This window comes from Impatiens glandulifera, chromosome 2 (assembly GCF_907164915.1).
Source record: "Impatiens glandulifera chromosome 2, dImpGla2.1, whole genome shotgun sequence".
Classification (NCBI taxonomy): domain Eukaryota; kingdom Viridiplantae; phylum Streptophyta; class Magnoliopsida; order Ericales; family Balsaminaceae; genus Impatiens; species Impatiens glandulifera.
The window spans coordinates 2305298-2322864 of record NC_061863.1 but is presented as its reverse complement, the minus strand read 5'-3'; the positions used below and the strand labels follow the sequence as shown (position 1 = coordinate 2322864).

Here is a 17567-nt window from a genome sequence, read left to right as displayed (position 1 = left end):
CATCAATTAAAATTAAAATGATATACTAAACATCCATCTTTAATTTCTTTCACCTTCTAAAGTATAAAAAACACCTACCAAGCACGACATGAGTCTTTGTGCAACTCCTCCTCGATTGACTACTTAAGAAAATTAAAATCTTCGTAATTATGTTAAACTTATATTATATATTTTTTAGATTTGTACTATAACAATAATATGAAATGAATAAACATTTAAGATTTAGTGAACAAAATATGACAATGAATAGAATAAAAATAAACCAAAACTTAAATATAAATATGTACTAAAGTTACAATAATATGATTATTTTAATAAAATATATCTGAATTATTATTATAACAATGATTATTTAGAAATAATTTGAAATGTTCTTTTGTGAGATAGTGTTATTTCAGAATTTTATTCCAAAAACCAATTTATATCATTTAATATATTTTTATTAATCAAATAATTTTATTCAACAAAATGTTAAATTATCTTTTATTTAAATATTTATAATTTTATTAAAAAAGATATGAATGAAAATATTTACCAAATATAAGGGTATTTCCAAAATTCATACTCAAAAAACCATTCTTTTTCAAATCACGTCAAACTGATTTTAATTAAAAAAACATTTTTTTCAAAAAAAAACCAGCATCAAAAGAGCTAATAAACATTTAAAATACATGAGTAGAATGAGAAAAATATATAGGTTAGGAGTAATTATATAATAATGATTATTTAGAATAATTCTTACATGTTCTTCTTGATACAACCTGATGAAGTTAATTTTGTTTGATTGTTTTGTTTTTCATATGCATTTAAAATTGAATATTTATTTGAATGAGTATGAATTTATGTGTACTAAAATACTATATATACACATCAAGAGGCCATTGAAATAATCAAATTCATCTTCTAAGTTCTCCTTAATAAATATATTTTCATTGTCATGACACATACACTATGAGAGAAATAGAGGGAATAGAATGGAAGCAATAGAAGAGTCGGCCATAAGAGGAGACTGTCGCGCAATGATCGATGGGCACTCGAGCGAATCGACCTAGGCGACTTAGTCCATACCCCCTCCACATTTAATGATCCTGAGTTTATAAATGTTATGGTATAAAGCTGGAAACAACATTTTGCATCAAGCAGAGATGTTCAAGAAAATCTAGGTATATATATCCTATTTAAAAACACTTTTTTAGGTCTACATATGGCCCTGTATAAATTTTTTTGGAACACTTTAATTTGCCAGAATATAGATCTAGATGAGATAATATCTTGAAACAAAATTTAATTGACATCAGTTTACAATTATATGATATTTTCTCTTTCCAAATTCAAATCCCTAGCTAAACTATGAAGTTTGAAATACAAAGTCAATAAGAAAGGAAAATATCATGTCAAGATTAAAAACATATACTAAAGGTAAAAATGAAATCTAAAAATGTTTTTTTATCTATAATTCCGTAACATAAGGATTTTAGGTCTTCCTTTGTAAGTGATAATGCAAAGAAAAATATATATATCAATTAATTTTTGTATGACTTTCAATATTAATTAAAGACCAAATGGAAGAAGGCATAAAGAAATTGTCACAAATAAACCTTCTAGTATATTAACATTAATGTCCTATTTTCATAATTTGTCAATAAAACAAATTAAGAGTTCCTCCTTAGTTGTATGACCTATCCTGGTAACTAATCATTTTCTTTTTAAAAAAAAAGTAAAAAATCAACATTTCTATAATTTGAATGGGTATAGAATTATATGATATGATTACATTTCTATAAAATGTTTATTTCATTTGGCATTTCATTCATGAATATACAAATAACAATCACTTCTATCAATGTGTTATGGTGCTTGAAGATCATCAGATGTATTATTGACCAAAAACATGAAAATCAATCTAAATGCTACAAATGCAAAGGGACTCACTCATTTGGACATATTATCGCATCAAAACCATCACATTTTGTTATCCATATCATCAGTTCCAATTTCAGCCTCCATAGTTGTGTCCTTATTGTTCATTTTAGCTTAACACAAAAAGTTAATATTGCAAATTCTCCAATAAAACTCAGCCGAACTCACATATTTAAATTTAAGTCAACCCAATTCAGTCTAATCTAACACTTTGTAACTAAATCTAACCTAACACAACATGTCATCAACAAAACAAAATGAAACATCCCTTTTTCAATGGCCATAAGAAATAAACAATGGAATCAAAGCTTATTGACGACACAATAATCCAATGACTTCTCTTTCTCACTTTTCATACCAATATGAAAAGTAGAAGATGATCAACAAATAAACAAAACTGAACATCTATAGAATGAAAGAATAATAGTAGAGTGAGTTACAATTTTATACCTAGTTTAAGGTATAAGTTATACCTTTTAAATTACAGTAGTTATAAAATTATTCAACCAAACATTTAATAAGTTTTCTGTGGGTATAATAAAGGCTAAGTGTATAATTAGATAAGAATGCCCATTAATCGGTTGGGTTGGGGTCGGATATGGGCAGGGGATTGGGGATGGGAGTGTGTTATATCCAACTATATTATTATTCCAATTCTTGGTGGGATAATAAACATAAGAATTATAGAGTCACAAAAACAACCTACACACTTAATCCCTTAAAGATAACATCCAAACCCTAAACCATCAATAATCTACTACTTAGATTGTGTTGAATTTCAACCACAAGAACCAACTGCTCAAGCACATAGTCGAATAGTTGCAAGTAAACCTTATCTCAACTTAGAGTTAAGAATGATCAACTAGAGTTCTAGACCTTTAACTTGTTTGACATAAAAAAACATTCCAATTATGAGAGATAATAAACATAAGAATGATAAGAGTTCCAAAAACAACCTACACTTAATACCATAAAGATAACATACCAATTCTTGAGATAATAAAGACAAGAGTTTCAAAAACAACCTACACTTCCAAATTATGCAAAATATTCATAACCTAAAAGAAACCATCATCAATATGTCTTAAAAGTATTTACCTATTACTTAATTAGTGTTGGAACCCAATGCTTCCAACAACAGAATTGTCTTCCTACGCATGTAGTCAAGGCGATGCAAGTAAACCTGTGCCTCCTCCACTTGTAATTGCCTGAACACACTGTCCAATTCTAACTTCCTCTCACCTGTAATCAGCTCAGACGCGTATTCCTCAATTTTCTTTTCCAAGAACGAACCTATACAGAAAGGTTCAACATTGGATGGAGCAACAGCAGCACGATCAACCTCCATATCAGTGGGTACACTCTTCTTCTCCTCCAAATTAGATTTTTTGGCTTTAGCTTCAACAGCATTTTTCCCTTTCCTATTCCTAGACACCTTGGCGTTAAGAGTTACTTTACCTGCAGTAGTTCCCCATATCTTCTTGGATAAATCATAACACTTCTGGTCATGATCTTTTGCAAAAGTTCTATCAATACCGTTGTAGCTTTTCTCCAGATTTGTCAAAAACTTCTTCTTCAGCTTCTTGACTTTGTCAGTTAATTGGCTTCTACTGGCTTGTACCTGAATTGAATCTCTGATTGAGTCGTACAAAGAGGACATATCCACTGTAGCTGGATTAATCCCTTCATTTTCACCATGGTCGATCATTCCATTCAATATTGCAATCTCATCTTCTTCGCTCCATATCCGTTGAAACAGCTGTTTTTTAGCGTCATCGACTTTATTTTCCATGTTTTCACATTCTACATTCTCATCAGCGTCCTGCTCCTGCTCCTGTTCATTCTTCTTCTTCTTCTTAGACTTCTTTGAATCATTTCCCTTGTTTAGAGGGGAAGACTCTGCCGGCCTCTTTTTCGAAGATCTGGTATTCTTTCCCGCATGCGAGGAGGATTCTCCGTTGGGCTTTTTGGTAGAAACAAGATTTACTTCAGGTACTGACTTGGGAATCGGGTTAGATTGTAAATCATTGTCGGAATCGGACGCATCTTCGTAGTCGTCAGTAGACTTGTGGGGAAGAGAGGTTACCAGCTTCTTTGGTGGAGGCCGGTTATTCATATTTCCTTCAGATTCCGAATCGGAATCTTCTTCGTCGGACGATGAACGTTCCCTTGATTCTTTCTCCGCCTCAGCAGCTTTACGACGAGTATGTGCAGCCATGATTTGTAGGTATTTGGAGTTAGGGTTAGGGTTCTATCAAAAGCCAAAAAGAGAGAAAATGGGCGATTGGGGTTCTTAACGCTGTTTGACGTATCAAATACGCTTAATATAATTTTTTATTTTATTTTTATTTTATTGTCAAATCGAAATATATATTATTATTTAATATATATATATATATATATATATATTTATTTATTTATTTGATTTTTGAAAGAGGTAACTTTTCAAATTCCGAATTATTAAAAACATCTAATTTTTCTTACGACTATTCATCAAATATTTATAAAATATTATCTAATTTTTTTATTATCATTTCAAATAAATAAAAAATAATTTTTTATGAAAAAATTTAAATTAAAACATCAATTTTTATTTACCAATTTTTTCTAATTAAAATATATAACTGATTTCAATTTTTGAGAAAAATAAGAAGAAAAAATTGTGAATATAAAACCCACAATATTATAATATTAACTTAGACTAATTTAAATAAATTAAATAAATTAAAATAAAATAAAATTATATCTTAGTCATTTATTTGATAGGAAACAAGCCAAACGATTTAATTATCATTCTTAATTGTTGTGTTTTTTAAGCTGCTTCATCCTTGTTTTGTTTTATTTATTTTAATTTTTTTTTGTACTGATTATTTTATTTTGAGATAATTGAACATAAATGATATTAATTTTTAATTTTAGATTATTCGATATAGTTCATATTATTTGTGTCTGTATTATCTACCTCAAATTCCTTGGAAAACATTTGTTTACTAAAATTCCAAATTTCCAACTATCTATAGTAAAAATAATTTTCAATTTAAACATTTTTTTAGCGGATTGTCTATACTTACCAAATCCCGGTTAAAAATGAATATTAAGAATAAGGTTAAATGATCATCGAACTTAAGTCAGTTTGAGATATCACTTCTTTATAATTTATAGAAAATAATCAAATTAATACTCACCAAATCCCGGTTAAAAATGAATATTAAGAATAAGGTTAAATGATCATCGAACTTAAGTCAGTTTGAGATATCACTTCTTTATAATTTATAGAAAATAATCAAATTAATACTCTTTCAGTTGAGTTTAAACTATAGATGTGAACTAAAAATATAAAAACATAAAATGAGAAGTAATATATAAATTAACATAGAAACATAGAAAGGCGTGTGACAATTGAAATGAAAGAAAGTAATGATTGTAATTAATAAATGAAGATGCAGAGGTAATGATGAAGTTTCCTTAATATAATAATAATAAATTTGAAAAAAAAAACATGTGTATTTGGATGAATTAATTACAATATATGATTATCAAATATATTAATGAATAAAACTAATTATATATAAAAAAGTTGATAATAATAGAACAAAAAAGTAAATAGTTATTGTAATGCACATCATTTATTATTATTATTATTATATTGTTGTAAAATTTGTTTGAGTTTTATTTTCTTTATAAATTAACTTTTTATTTTGTAGATATCGATATTCATCATATTATAGGTATTTCGTTAAATGCTCTAAGATCGAATGAATAAAATGTATAATAAAATTCTTTTAAATGATTAAAAAATAAAAATAGAGACGATAATGTGATAGACACGTGAGACATAGCGCGTGAACCATTTCTCATGTGTAACCAAACACATAATTTAAACACGCAATATTTTGTTTTTCCTTCCTAATTTCTCAAGTAGTAATTAGGTGGAAATTCTAAAAAAATCAAAACTAGTTTAAATCGATATTTTCAAATACACTCTAGTCAAGTCTACCATCTTGTTTCTTACTCGATACTTGATAAAAATATAAATTATATGGCGCGTTTATCAAGTAACAAAAACACATTATCGAGAATTGTCGATTTTTCGCGTTATAGTCACAAATAGACTCAATTAATAATAAAACTAGCTATAAATAATATCGGTAAGTTTCATAAATCTTTAAATAATTATGGTACCAAACAAAATAAAAAGGTCAATGTTAAATGATTAAGTAAATCGGTCATTACTTTTTTTTTTACTTTATATTAAGTTATAGATGAGAGTAGGGCTACAAATTAGTCGAATCGATATTGAACCAGCTTGAGCTTGAGCTGGAGCTCGAGCTCGACTCGAACTCGAGCTCGAACGAGTTTTTAAATTTGAGTTCGAGCTCGACTATTAACCTAAAAACTTGGCTCAACTCAAAAACTTTGAACTAAAATTAATTTTCAAACTTAAACTCCAACTCGAACTCGAACTCAAACCAAACCAAAATTTATTTTGAAAATAAAAATATCAAACTTTCAAACATATTCAATATTTAAAACATGATATTTCAAAATAAAAATATTAAATAATCATAATTATTCAAATTTTTAAAAAATGATAGTCAAAACTCAAAAAAATCAAATCACGGTTAATAATCAAAATTTTAAAACATAAAATTTCAAATTTCAAATACAAAATAATATAAATTGTTCGAACATTCAATATACTAATCTTTTAACAAAATTTATAACTTAAATAGTTAGAATTTATTAAACTTTTTTATATATTATAATATATTATTAATTATATAAATTCATTTTTTTATCTCAACATATTATATATAAAATATATACTATCATTTTTTATCCCTTCATATTATATATAAAATTATTTTTTATTATATATAATATATCAACATTTTTTATTTATATTATATATAATATATTAAACTTTTTTTTTTATCAAATTCAATATATATAATATACTAATTATTATATCCTTATCTACTTATTTTTTCTATCATTAATTCAACCTTAATATAAATTAAAAATCATTATATATCAACCTTAATATAAATTGAAAATTATTATATATAATAATGTTTATATATTTATCAAACCTCTAATATAATTTCATGTTTATATATATATAATATATAATATCTAATAGTATTTTTCTATATTAATCATATTAGGATAAGTTTCTCATAAAGAAAAAGTATTGTGAATGAATGAGATAAATATTGTAGATGAATGATAATATGAAAAATTGAATTAAACTATTATCAATGAGTGAAAAAAATGGTAAATACTGAAAAAGAAGATAAAATGGTGAAGAAGAATAAGAAGATAAGAAAAAAATGAAATGGTAAAGAGGATGAAATGGCGACGAAGAAGAGAAAGAAGAAAAAGAGACGATGTAGATTGATTTACTAGAAATTAGGGTTTTGCTTTTTAATATAATATAATAATATGGATCTGTTTATTATATAAACTTTGAAAAGAGAAAAAAATAAAAAAAAACATTGTTTTAAATTTTAATATTAAATAAATAAATAAATAAGATATATTATATTATTAGGTTCGAAAAAACTTGACAAATCATCGAACAAACATTATATGAGCTCGAGTTCGACTCGAATATTAAACGAGCCGGCTCGAGCTCGGCTCAAATTCAATGAAAGTCAAGCTCAAGTCGAACTTTAATCAAGCGGCTCAAAATTAGTTAACGAGCAATTTGACTCATTTACCGCCCTAGACATCATAATAATATTTTCACTTTTTTAATTAGAGAGAGTAGGAATAACTTTAAATTATTAATAATTAATATGAAAACTATATTAATATGTAAAAAATGTTATGGTTTATTAATTACATAAAACTTATCGACTTGATTTTGACCTAAAAAAAATATATGAACCTAACTTGATTTTTTCTTATTCGAATTGTATTTTTGTATCGTGTTAGAAATATCGACCATACGTTACTCATAGTGCATAAGTCAACATTCATTACATACAATAACTCATTAAAATAGTTTAAGTAAAAAAAGAACAGTTGTTTTTTTTTCAAACAAAAGAATGGTATATTCTATTTCAAATAAAAACACACTAAATTGATAATATGATGATCGAGACCATGTTAACTTATTCCCTATTATAAAAGATGACCAATTTAACATGCCCAATACTTCTTAAAACAAATCCACAATGATTTACATTGCCAATTTTAAACTTTAAAAATTTACATTACAACTCCCTTGTTTTGTTTTATTTATTTAATTTTTTTTTTGTACTGATTATTTTTTTTTGAGATAATTGAACATAAATGATATTAATTTCTTAGTTTTAGATTATTCGATATAGTTCATACTATTTGTGTCTATATTATCTACGTGCGTCGAATTCCTTGAAAAGCATTTGTTTACTAAAATAACAACTATCTATGGTAAAAATAATTTTCAATTTAAACCTTTTTTTAACCTTTTTCAGATAAGTTTAAACTAAAAATACAAAAACATAAAATGAGAAGTAATTATAAATTATCATAGATAGGCGTGTGACAATTGAAATGAAAGAAAGTAATGATGTTAAAAATTGTAATAAATGAAGATGCAGAGGTAATGATGAAGTTTCCTTAATATAATAATAATAAATTTGAAAAAGAAAACATGAGTATTTGAATGAATTAATTACAATATATGATTATCAAATATATTAATAAATAAAACTAATTATATATAAAAAAGTTGATAATAATAAAACAAAAAAAGTAAATAGTTATTGTGATGCACATCATTTATTATTATTATTATTATTATATATATATATATATATAATGACGCTTAATTTTGAAATGTAGGAGGTGTATATCACGCTCTTTCCAAAATATCTACATCATATATATTTTTTTGTGTTAGATATATATATTTATCTCTTCATTTATCTTTATTAATTATTTTTTTTATTTTTTTTATCATATATATATTTTCTCACTAAAAATATAAAATATATATTTTTTCATCAATTCTATTAACTAAGTTTCATAATTATCTATGTCCGTTACTCTTTTATATATATATATATATTAATATTTTTATTAATTAAATTTAACATTAATATTAATTATAAAAAATTGCAAAAATAATAAGAGTTTCAGTTATTATATTATATTCATTATAAAATTATTTTATTTATATTAATTCAGTTTAGTATTAAATATTAAATATGAAAATATGTAAAAATAAAAAAATTATCATATTATAATTAATGAAAATATGTAAAAATAAAAATTTCAATTATCATATTATAATTAATGAAAATATATAAAAATAAAAAATTTCAATTATCATATTATAATTATCTATTAATTGAATTTAGCAATAAATATTGATTATATCAACTAGCAATAAATATTGATTATATCTATATAACTACAACTAAACCAATATATTAATCCATTCAAATATTTTATTCCTATAAATAATCTTAGATGAACAAGGTTCAACTAAAGAGAGAAGAGTGATATCTTTATATACAAAGCATTTTATTTCATCGATCTCCTTTTGTCGTGTGCTATCTCTATTTATAATCTTATCAATTTCTCTATCAATATCATGTTTTTAATAATTGAATTTGCATTATGTTATGTTTCAACAACATTATGTTATGTTTCAACAATCCGTATTCACTGATTTGTATTTTTTTTCTAGGAATTTGATCATTTCAGGCAGCTGCAAAAACATCTTCGGTCTCCTTTTGTAGCTTCTAACTCTACAATCATTCACAAAATTCAGGTAATTTCTCTTTCATATATATATATATTAATATTTTTTATTAATTAAATTTAGCATTAATATTAATTATAAAAAATTGTAAAAATAATAAAAATTTCAGTTATTATATTATATTCGTTATAAATTATTTTATTTATATTAATTCAGTTTAGCATTAAATATTAAATATAAAAATATGTAAAAATAAAAAATTTCAGTTATTATATTATAATTAATGAAAATATTTAAAAATAAAAATTTCAAGTTATCATATTATAATTAATGAAAATATGTAAAAATAAAAAAATTCAATTATCATATTATAATTATCTATTATTTTATGCAGTTGTATAAATAATTGAATGAGAATTTTAAAAGAATTAATAAGTTGCAGTTATAATTTTAGATAAATATATAGATATTATTGAAAAAATTAAAATTTATTATAAAAATAAATATTCTGAGAATATTCTTTTGAGTTTGAGTTTTTGGGTCGGGATAAATTACTAAGATATTTACTGCATTTTAAGTATGAGAATAAATATCTTTCATAATATATATATATTTCTCTTTCTTAATTTAATTATTAAGTATTTTTTTCTACTTACTATATAAAATTTTATATTTTTTCACACTAATAATATAAAATATTTTTATTAATATTTTTTACATAAAGATATATAATATTACATAACATATTTATTTATATATATATAATAACATTATATATAATAATGTTTAATAGATGAATACGAGATTTATACACAAATTATTTTTATCTCAGTTCATAATTTATCTCTCTTAATTAACTCTATAAATTATTCTACTTCTTAAATTAATTTTTTATATATATATTTGACTATCTTTCTTAATCTAATTATTAAGTATTTTTTTTTCTTACTCTTACTATATAGATATTTATATTTTTTCACACTAATAATATAAAATATATAATATTACATAACATATTTATTTATATATATATATATATATATAATAACAATATATAATAATGTTTAATAGATGAATATGAAGGTTTATACACAAATTCATTATGATTTCTATCTTAATTCATTATTTTATATTCAAGAATTTTTCATTTCATAATTTATCTTTCTAATTAATTCCTAATATTACTCTTTTTTTTAATTAAATTTTATTTCACTTTCTACTTATCATAATATATAAAAATTTAAAATTATATATATATTAGGTAAGTTAAGACTATTTATTTTAAATAGGTGATTATATATAAATAAATATTTTAAATAACAATATTAAATATTTCTCTCAACTAAAATCTATATATATATTTTGCTTAAGAGAATTTTTTTAATTTGGTTGTTCAAGAAATCATTTATTTGTGGACAATATTATTTTTTTATATCACAATTTTTATTATTTGATAATTTTCTGCCTTTTTCTTAAATGTTACGGTGATCACTCTACTAAAGCGTGGTTTCATCTCTAAAATTACCGAGTGTGATGTAAACTTTTTAACAAAGTTTTATCTCTAAAATATTCTTATTTTTATCTTGACTCTTGTATATCTACATTATCTCACTTTATTAAAAATACAAAGGTCTAAAGAGAATTTGATTGAGCCAACTTATTTTTTCTTTAAATAATACTATTATTTTAGTTTGAATTGTTTAAATTAAGAATTTTCTTAATTTGGTTGTTCAAGAAACTATATATTTGAAACAATATTTTCTTTATATCACAACTTTTATTATTTAGTAATTTTCTGCATTTTTTTTAATGTTATTAATACCGGTAATCACTCTACTACACTACTATAGTGGTTTTATCTCCACAATGACCGAGTGTGATTTAAACTTTCAAACAAAGTTCTATCTCTAAAATATTTTTTTTTTGTCATGACTCTTGTATATCAATACTATCTCACTTTATAAAAAATACAAAGGTCTCAAGAAAATTTGATTGAGCCAACTTATTTTTTCTTTAAATAATACTATTTTTTTAGTTTGAACTTTTTTAAGAGAATTTTTTTAATTTGGTTGTTCAAGAAACTATTTATTTGTGTACAATATTTTTTTATTACAGTTTTTTATTATTTGATAATTTTTCTGCATTTTTCTTGAATGTTATCAATACTGGTATTTACCCTACTACAATGTAGTTTCATCTTCACAGTAACCGAGTGTGATCCATCTCCAAAATATATATTTTTTTTTGTCTTGACTCTTGTATATCTACACCTTCTAACTTTATGAAAAATACAAAGGTCTCAACAATTCTTTTACTAAATTTATTGAAACTCATTGCAAAAAATTGATGCAGTCAACCTTAAGAACTAAAAATAATTAATATACATATGATCGAAACATATTTTATATTATATAAACATATATCTTACTTTTAAGTTAATATTATTATTAGAATTAAGTTACTATTATTAGTAGTGATATATTTTTTTATTGAACAAAAATATATTAATACTCACTTAATCTTTGATTATAAATATAGAATTTGTATCATTTGGTTAATCTTCTTTTTTACAAGATACTATTTAAGAGAATTTTTTTTATAATTTAGTGAAGGAGTTTTATTAATCTAAATTTTTCATGACCTACTTTCAAATTTTTTGGACTAGGTTGGTCTTAGAAAAAAGAGATTTTTTGAAAATTGGTTATAAATACTTATTTAAATGTTGAACTATAATATCAAACTATATCAATGATAGGTAAAATGTGTTATATACTATTATATCATTCATCCTGTATGAGTTTATCCCCTCTCTTATCTTCGAGTAAATTACTTTGTTTCTTTTGTGATGAAAAATTTTCTAACATTTAATTACATTTAGAAATATATAAAAATAAAAAATATATTTAATAAAATAGTTTAGAAGTCTAATAACAATCCTTTTTTTCAAACATCATTCAAAAGATAAATTAAGTTTTAAGCCAATATAATTTATTTATATTTATTCATTTTTTAAGTTAAAATTGGGTATTGACTATTGAATTATGTTAGTTTTTTTTTATATAGAATGAATTCTAATTTCGTTTATTATGAAGTTCGTAAAATGAAGAGTAATGTTATCTTCATTTGATTATGAATTTGTTTTTATTATTGTATAACAATAATTCATAAAATAAAATATTTTTTAAAAAAACAATCAACAAAATTATATAAAAATTCAAAGGATTCGCACAACACTTTGACACAAGAAATTAAGACGAAAAAAAAGTAACTAAAAATTAGAGTCAATAATCTCATCTTTAAGAATTAAGAACCATCCAATAAATCTACAAATGTCTATAAATTAAATTAGAGTTGAAAGATTTAATTTAATATAAGAAAAATAATAATATATACTTTATTTACCTACATAAAAAAAATATTAATTATTTTTTTAAAGTGAGATTTAATTTTTTATGTTTTTGTTAATAGTACATTTTTATATGGGTATAATAGTTTTTATAATTAAAATTACAAATTTATAAAATATTTTTTATTTAAAAAATTTATATAATATAAAAAAAATGATATGAAATGATATAACCTTTATTTATATAATAATAATAATAATAATGTAATTTTAAATTTTATCTTTCTTCTTCCATCAAATTTTCTCAATTTTTATTTTAAGTTTAAATAACTTAAATAAAAATAATTTTTTTTTTAAAATTATAGTTATAAACTCATAATATTATTTATTTATTTAATTATATATATATATTAAATTTAAATGTTATTATCTCATATAAAATAATATTTAATATAAAAAAAATCAAAAAATTTTTATGATTTAAAAAAAAAATGACATGAGATATATATAATAATAATAATAATGTAATTTTAAATTTGATGTACCAAATTTGTATTTTTTTATTTTTATCAAAATTTCTTAAATATTATTTTAAGTTTAATTTATTTTTTTATTCACTTTTTATTTTCTATCTTATAATTTAATTATATTTTTTTGATTGATTATGTATATAAATATATGGATTTTATTTTTTCTTTTTATTATTTTTCTTGAATTTGGAATTGAATAATAAATAGGTAGATAATGAATCTAAAATAAATATCATATCATTAAAAGTTAATTAGAAAATTACATTAATTTTGAAATTTTTATAACTTTATTTTATTTTTTTAAAAATATTTAGATTAACCTTAAAAGAACTTATTTTTTTTCAAATAGTTTGATAATGTAGTTTGTATTTTGTAAGCAAAACTTATTAGTTAATTTTTATTGTTTTATTTTTTTTTATATAAAAAAGTGTCTAAAGATCATATTTTTTATATTATAATCTTTGATTTAAGATATTTAAAAATATATTTTTATTTTTTTATAATAAAAACAATGCAAATATTTTTACATTTTATAGTTCGACAAATTATTCTAAGGACAAGAAGTAATTGTGAAGCTAAATTGTACCACATAAAAGTTGAGTAATATAATATAATTGTGTTATTTAAATTTTATATTAATTTTTTTTTATTAATTCTAAAATTTGTTTGATAAATATATTTATTTATTATAATATGTCAAATTATAATATTTTTAGGTCAATAATAAAATTTTGGACTGATTAAATATAAAAAAGCTGATAAGCAAGAGAGAAAATGCCAGAAAAAACTCGGATATATTCTTATGAATTACAATAGGAACTGAACCAATCTATCTTGAAAGGCTCCCATGTCCCGCTAACCTTCTAAAATGTAAGGTCATAAAAACAGCTTATAAATAGTAAAAATTGGGTCTCACATCACCAGAGCGACTCCATGTGCTCTCCTCTCTTCTCCTTTAATTCTGTAATTGTTATTTGTTTATTTTATTTATAAGATTTTTTTGATTATATTGTTAAATTTTTTTGATTATTTATTAATTTTTAATTTCAGTTAAATTTTTTGTTAAACATTTTTATATCTATAATTTGTCATATTTAAAGGTATTATATGAGTCTTCTCTTAAAAGTTTAAAATAAGATTTATTTATCTTTTAAAGTACTTAATATTATAAAAATGAGAAGAAATATTTAAATATATAATTTATTAGTATAAAAGTATGTCATTTTTTTTAAACTCACTCAATTTTTGTTAATAATATTCATGAATGGTGGTGTGATTTATATAATATTATAATTTTAACGTAATAATATAATTAATTTACACTTATCTTTTATCTTATTCTAAATTGTAATCAACAATATTTATCTTTAAAAAATTATTTATCATGTGTAGAATGACCCCTACAACGTAGGGAAATAACTCTAGTTATTATTATTACTGTAAAATTTTGTTTGAGTTTTATTTTATTTTTAAATTAATTTTTTATTTTATGGATATAGTGCAACTATACTTTCAGAAAAATTTATTAATTATTTAGTTGGGTAAGTTTATAACTACCCTAACTTAATAGGTATAATTTATTTCTTATTCTATTTATAAAATTATAACTTATTCCACGTGTTACAAACCCTTTATTAATTTTTTTATTCCATTATTACCCTTATATATATATATATATTTATTATATTTATGTTTATATAAAACCCAATTCTTCTTTTATTATTCTTCTTCTTTATCATCTTCATTTATCTTTTCAAAAAAAAATATAATGTATATTGTGTGATTTTTTTTAGTATTAATTATTATAAATATTTATATAATTCTAAAAGTTAAATTATAAGAAATTTTATATAAAATCATATAAATTATATAATAATATTATTTATTTAAAAAATACATTTATATAATAATTATATATTATTTTTTAATAATATCAATATAATTAAACATACAAACTACGTAGAAAATAAATATATTAATTTTAATATGATTAATAATACAAACTACCTATAAAATGAATAATAATTAAAAATAATATATAAATATAAGGGTAAAATAATCTTTTACACTTTTTATTTTTTTTATACCACAAACCAAACACAAAATAACTTATTTAATACTCTCAACCAAACATTAATAACCTATATAATTTATATCTTCTAATACCTTCTTTACAATTTATACCTATATAACTTATATAGTATACCAAACACTACCTATAGGTACTATCTTTTTTTTTTCTTTTTTTTTCTTTATGATTACATCTAAATGAATGGTCTAAGATTGAAAGAATAAAATGTATAATAAAATTATTTTAAATGATCAAGAAGTTTAAAATTATTTTAAATGTATAATTTTTAAATTATTTTAAGATTGGATGTCTCGAACCAATTCCTACCCACATTTCAAACAATTTTTTCCAAACTACCCACTTTTTTATTCAAATTCTCAAACTACCCACTTTTCTCTCCCTAAATCATTAATTAACTTTTTAATTAAACATCTTCCATATTAAATTAACTAATTACTTTATTTTATAAATACAAATATATATACATAAAATTAATAATATATATTAAATAAAATATATTACATAAATATTAAAATAACACATATATTTTATTTTTACTTAATTTTATAATTATAATATATATAATTAAAAATAAGCAATTTAAATTAAATAATAAAAATAAATATTATAAACTAAAATAAAAATCATTACCTACACCTTTAATATTATATATTAAAATAAAATATATTATATAAATATTAAAACAACACATATATTTTATTTCTACTTAATTTTATAAGTATAATATATATAATTAAAACTAAACATACTAAATTAAATATCAAAATAAATATTATAAATTAAAATTAAATAAATAACATAAACCTTAAATAAAATAAAATAAACTAAATCTTAAAATAAATTACCTAAATCTTAAAATATTTATAAAAGTATTAATTTAAAAAACCTTAAAATAAAATAAATTACAATAAATTTTAAATTATACGTGTTATTTTAATATTTATGTAATATATGTATTATTTTAATATTTATATAATATATATTTTATTTTATTTTAATAAATAATATAATATTAAAACTTTATGTAATTTAATTTATTTTAGTGTATAATATTTTATTTTAGTTTATAATATTTATTTGAATTATATTTATAATGTTTAATTTTAATTATATATATTAAAAAAAATATATTTTTTTTTATTTATAAAATAAAAGATTAATGAATTTAATGTGAGAGATGTGTAATTAAAATGTTGATTAATGATTTTGAGAGAAATGTGAGTAGTTTGAGAATGTGAATGAAAATGTGGGTAATTTAGGAAAAATTGTTTGAAAGGTGGATAAACAAGAAATGGTTCGTCGGATGTCGGGATGTCGTTGATTGTGTGGGTTTATCATGACCAATTGGTTGGTTTGCTTTTTGTCAAATTTTAACAAAACCACAACCAAATCCATCTAATAAAATGCTGCCATTTGTCAGCCTCTAATTAGTTGCTCAAATTTTTTTTTATCTATTATCTTTAAAACCTGATTTTAGCATTATTTATAATTTTAAAAAATAAATAAAATATATCAAATTTCATAATTTTTTCAGATCTATAAATAGACCACTCTTACTATATTTCAGAGCAAAAAAATCACAATTTTATCAATTTCTTACTAATTATCCTCCTTTATTTACAATTATCCATAATTATTACTAAATTATTATGGATAACTACAACAATAATCTAAACACTTCTGCTGATTTTGATCTGAATACTAAAAATTAAAAAATATTATTATGTATAAAAATTAGAAATTAAATATTATTATTATATTTAAAAATTATTTATTATTTTTTTAATTTAAAAATAAAAATAATAATTTTTCATTAATGATCATTTTTTTTTTGTCATGGATAAAGCACCATGACCAAAATCTTGGTCTTTAAAAAATTGGTTATTGATAGGGATATTGCAACTTTGATTTTGTCTCGCTAACATGTTATCTTTTTACAAATGAGTGAGGGATCATGGTTGTGTAGAATCATATTGACAT

At 21.3% G+C, this 17567-nt stretch overlaps 1 protein-coding gene across 1 annotated transcript; it reads right to left on the bottom strand.

Annotated features, from left to right (window-relative positions):
* Positions 1–2941: 2941 nt before the first annotated feature.
* Positions 2942–4213, bottom strand: LOC124927795 (probable transcription factor At1g11510). The gene has a single exon (XM_047468269.1). The coding sequence runs from the start codon at positions 4136–4138 to the stop codon at positions 3026–3028; it is 1113 nt and encodes a 370-aa protein (XP_047324225.1). The 5' UTR covers positions 4139–4213; the 3' UTR covers positions 2942–3025.
* Between the last annotated feature and the right edge of the window lie 13354 nt (positions 4214–17567).

Bases quoted from the DNA above. Each gene is read 5' to 3' on its own strand.
- LOC124927795 (XM_047468269.1), bottom strand. From the start codon at position 4,138: ATGGCTGCACATACTCGTCGTAAAGCTGCTGAGGCGGAGAAAGAATCA.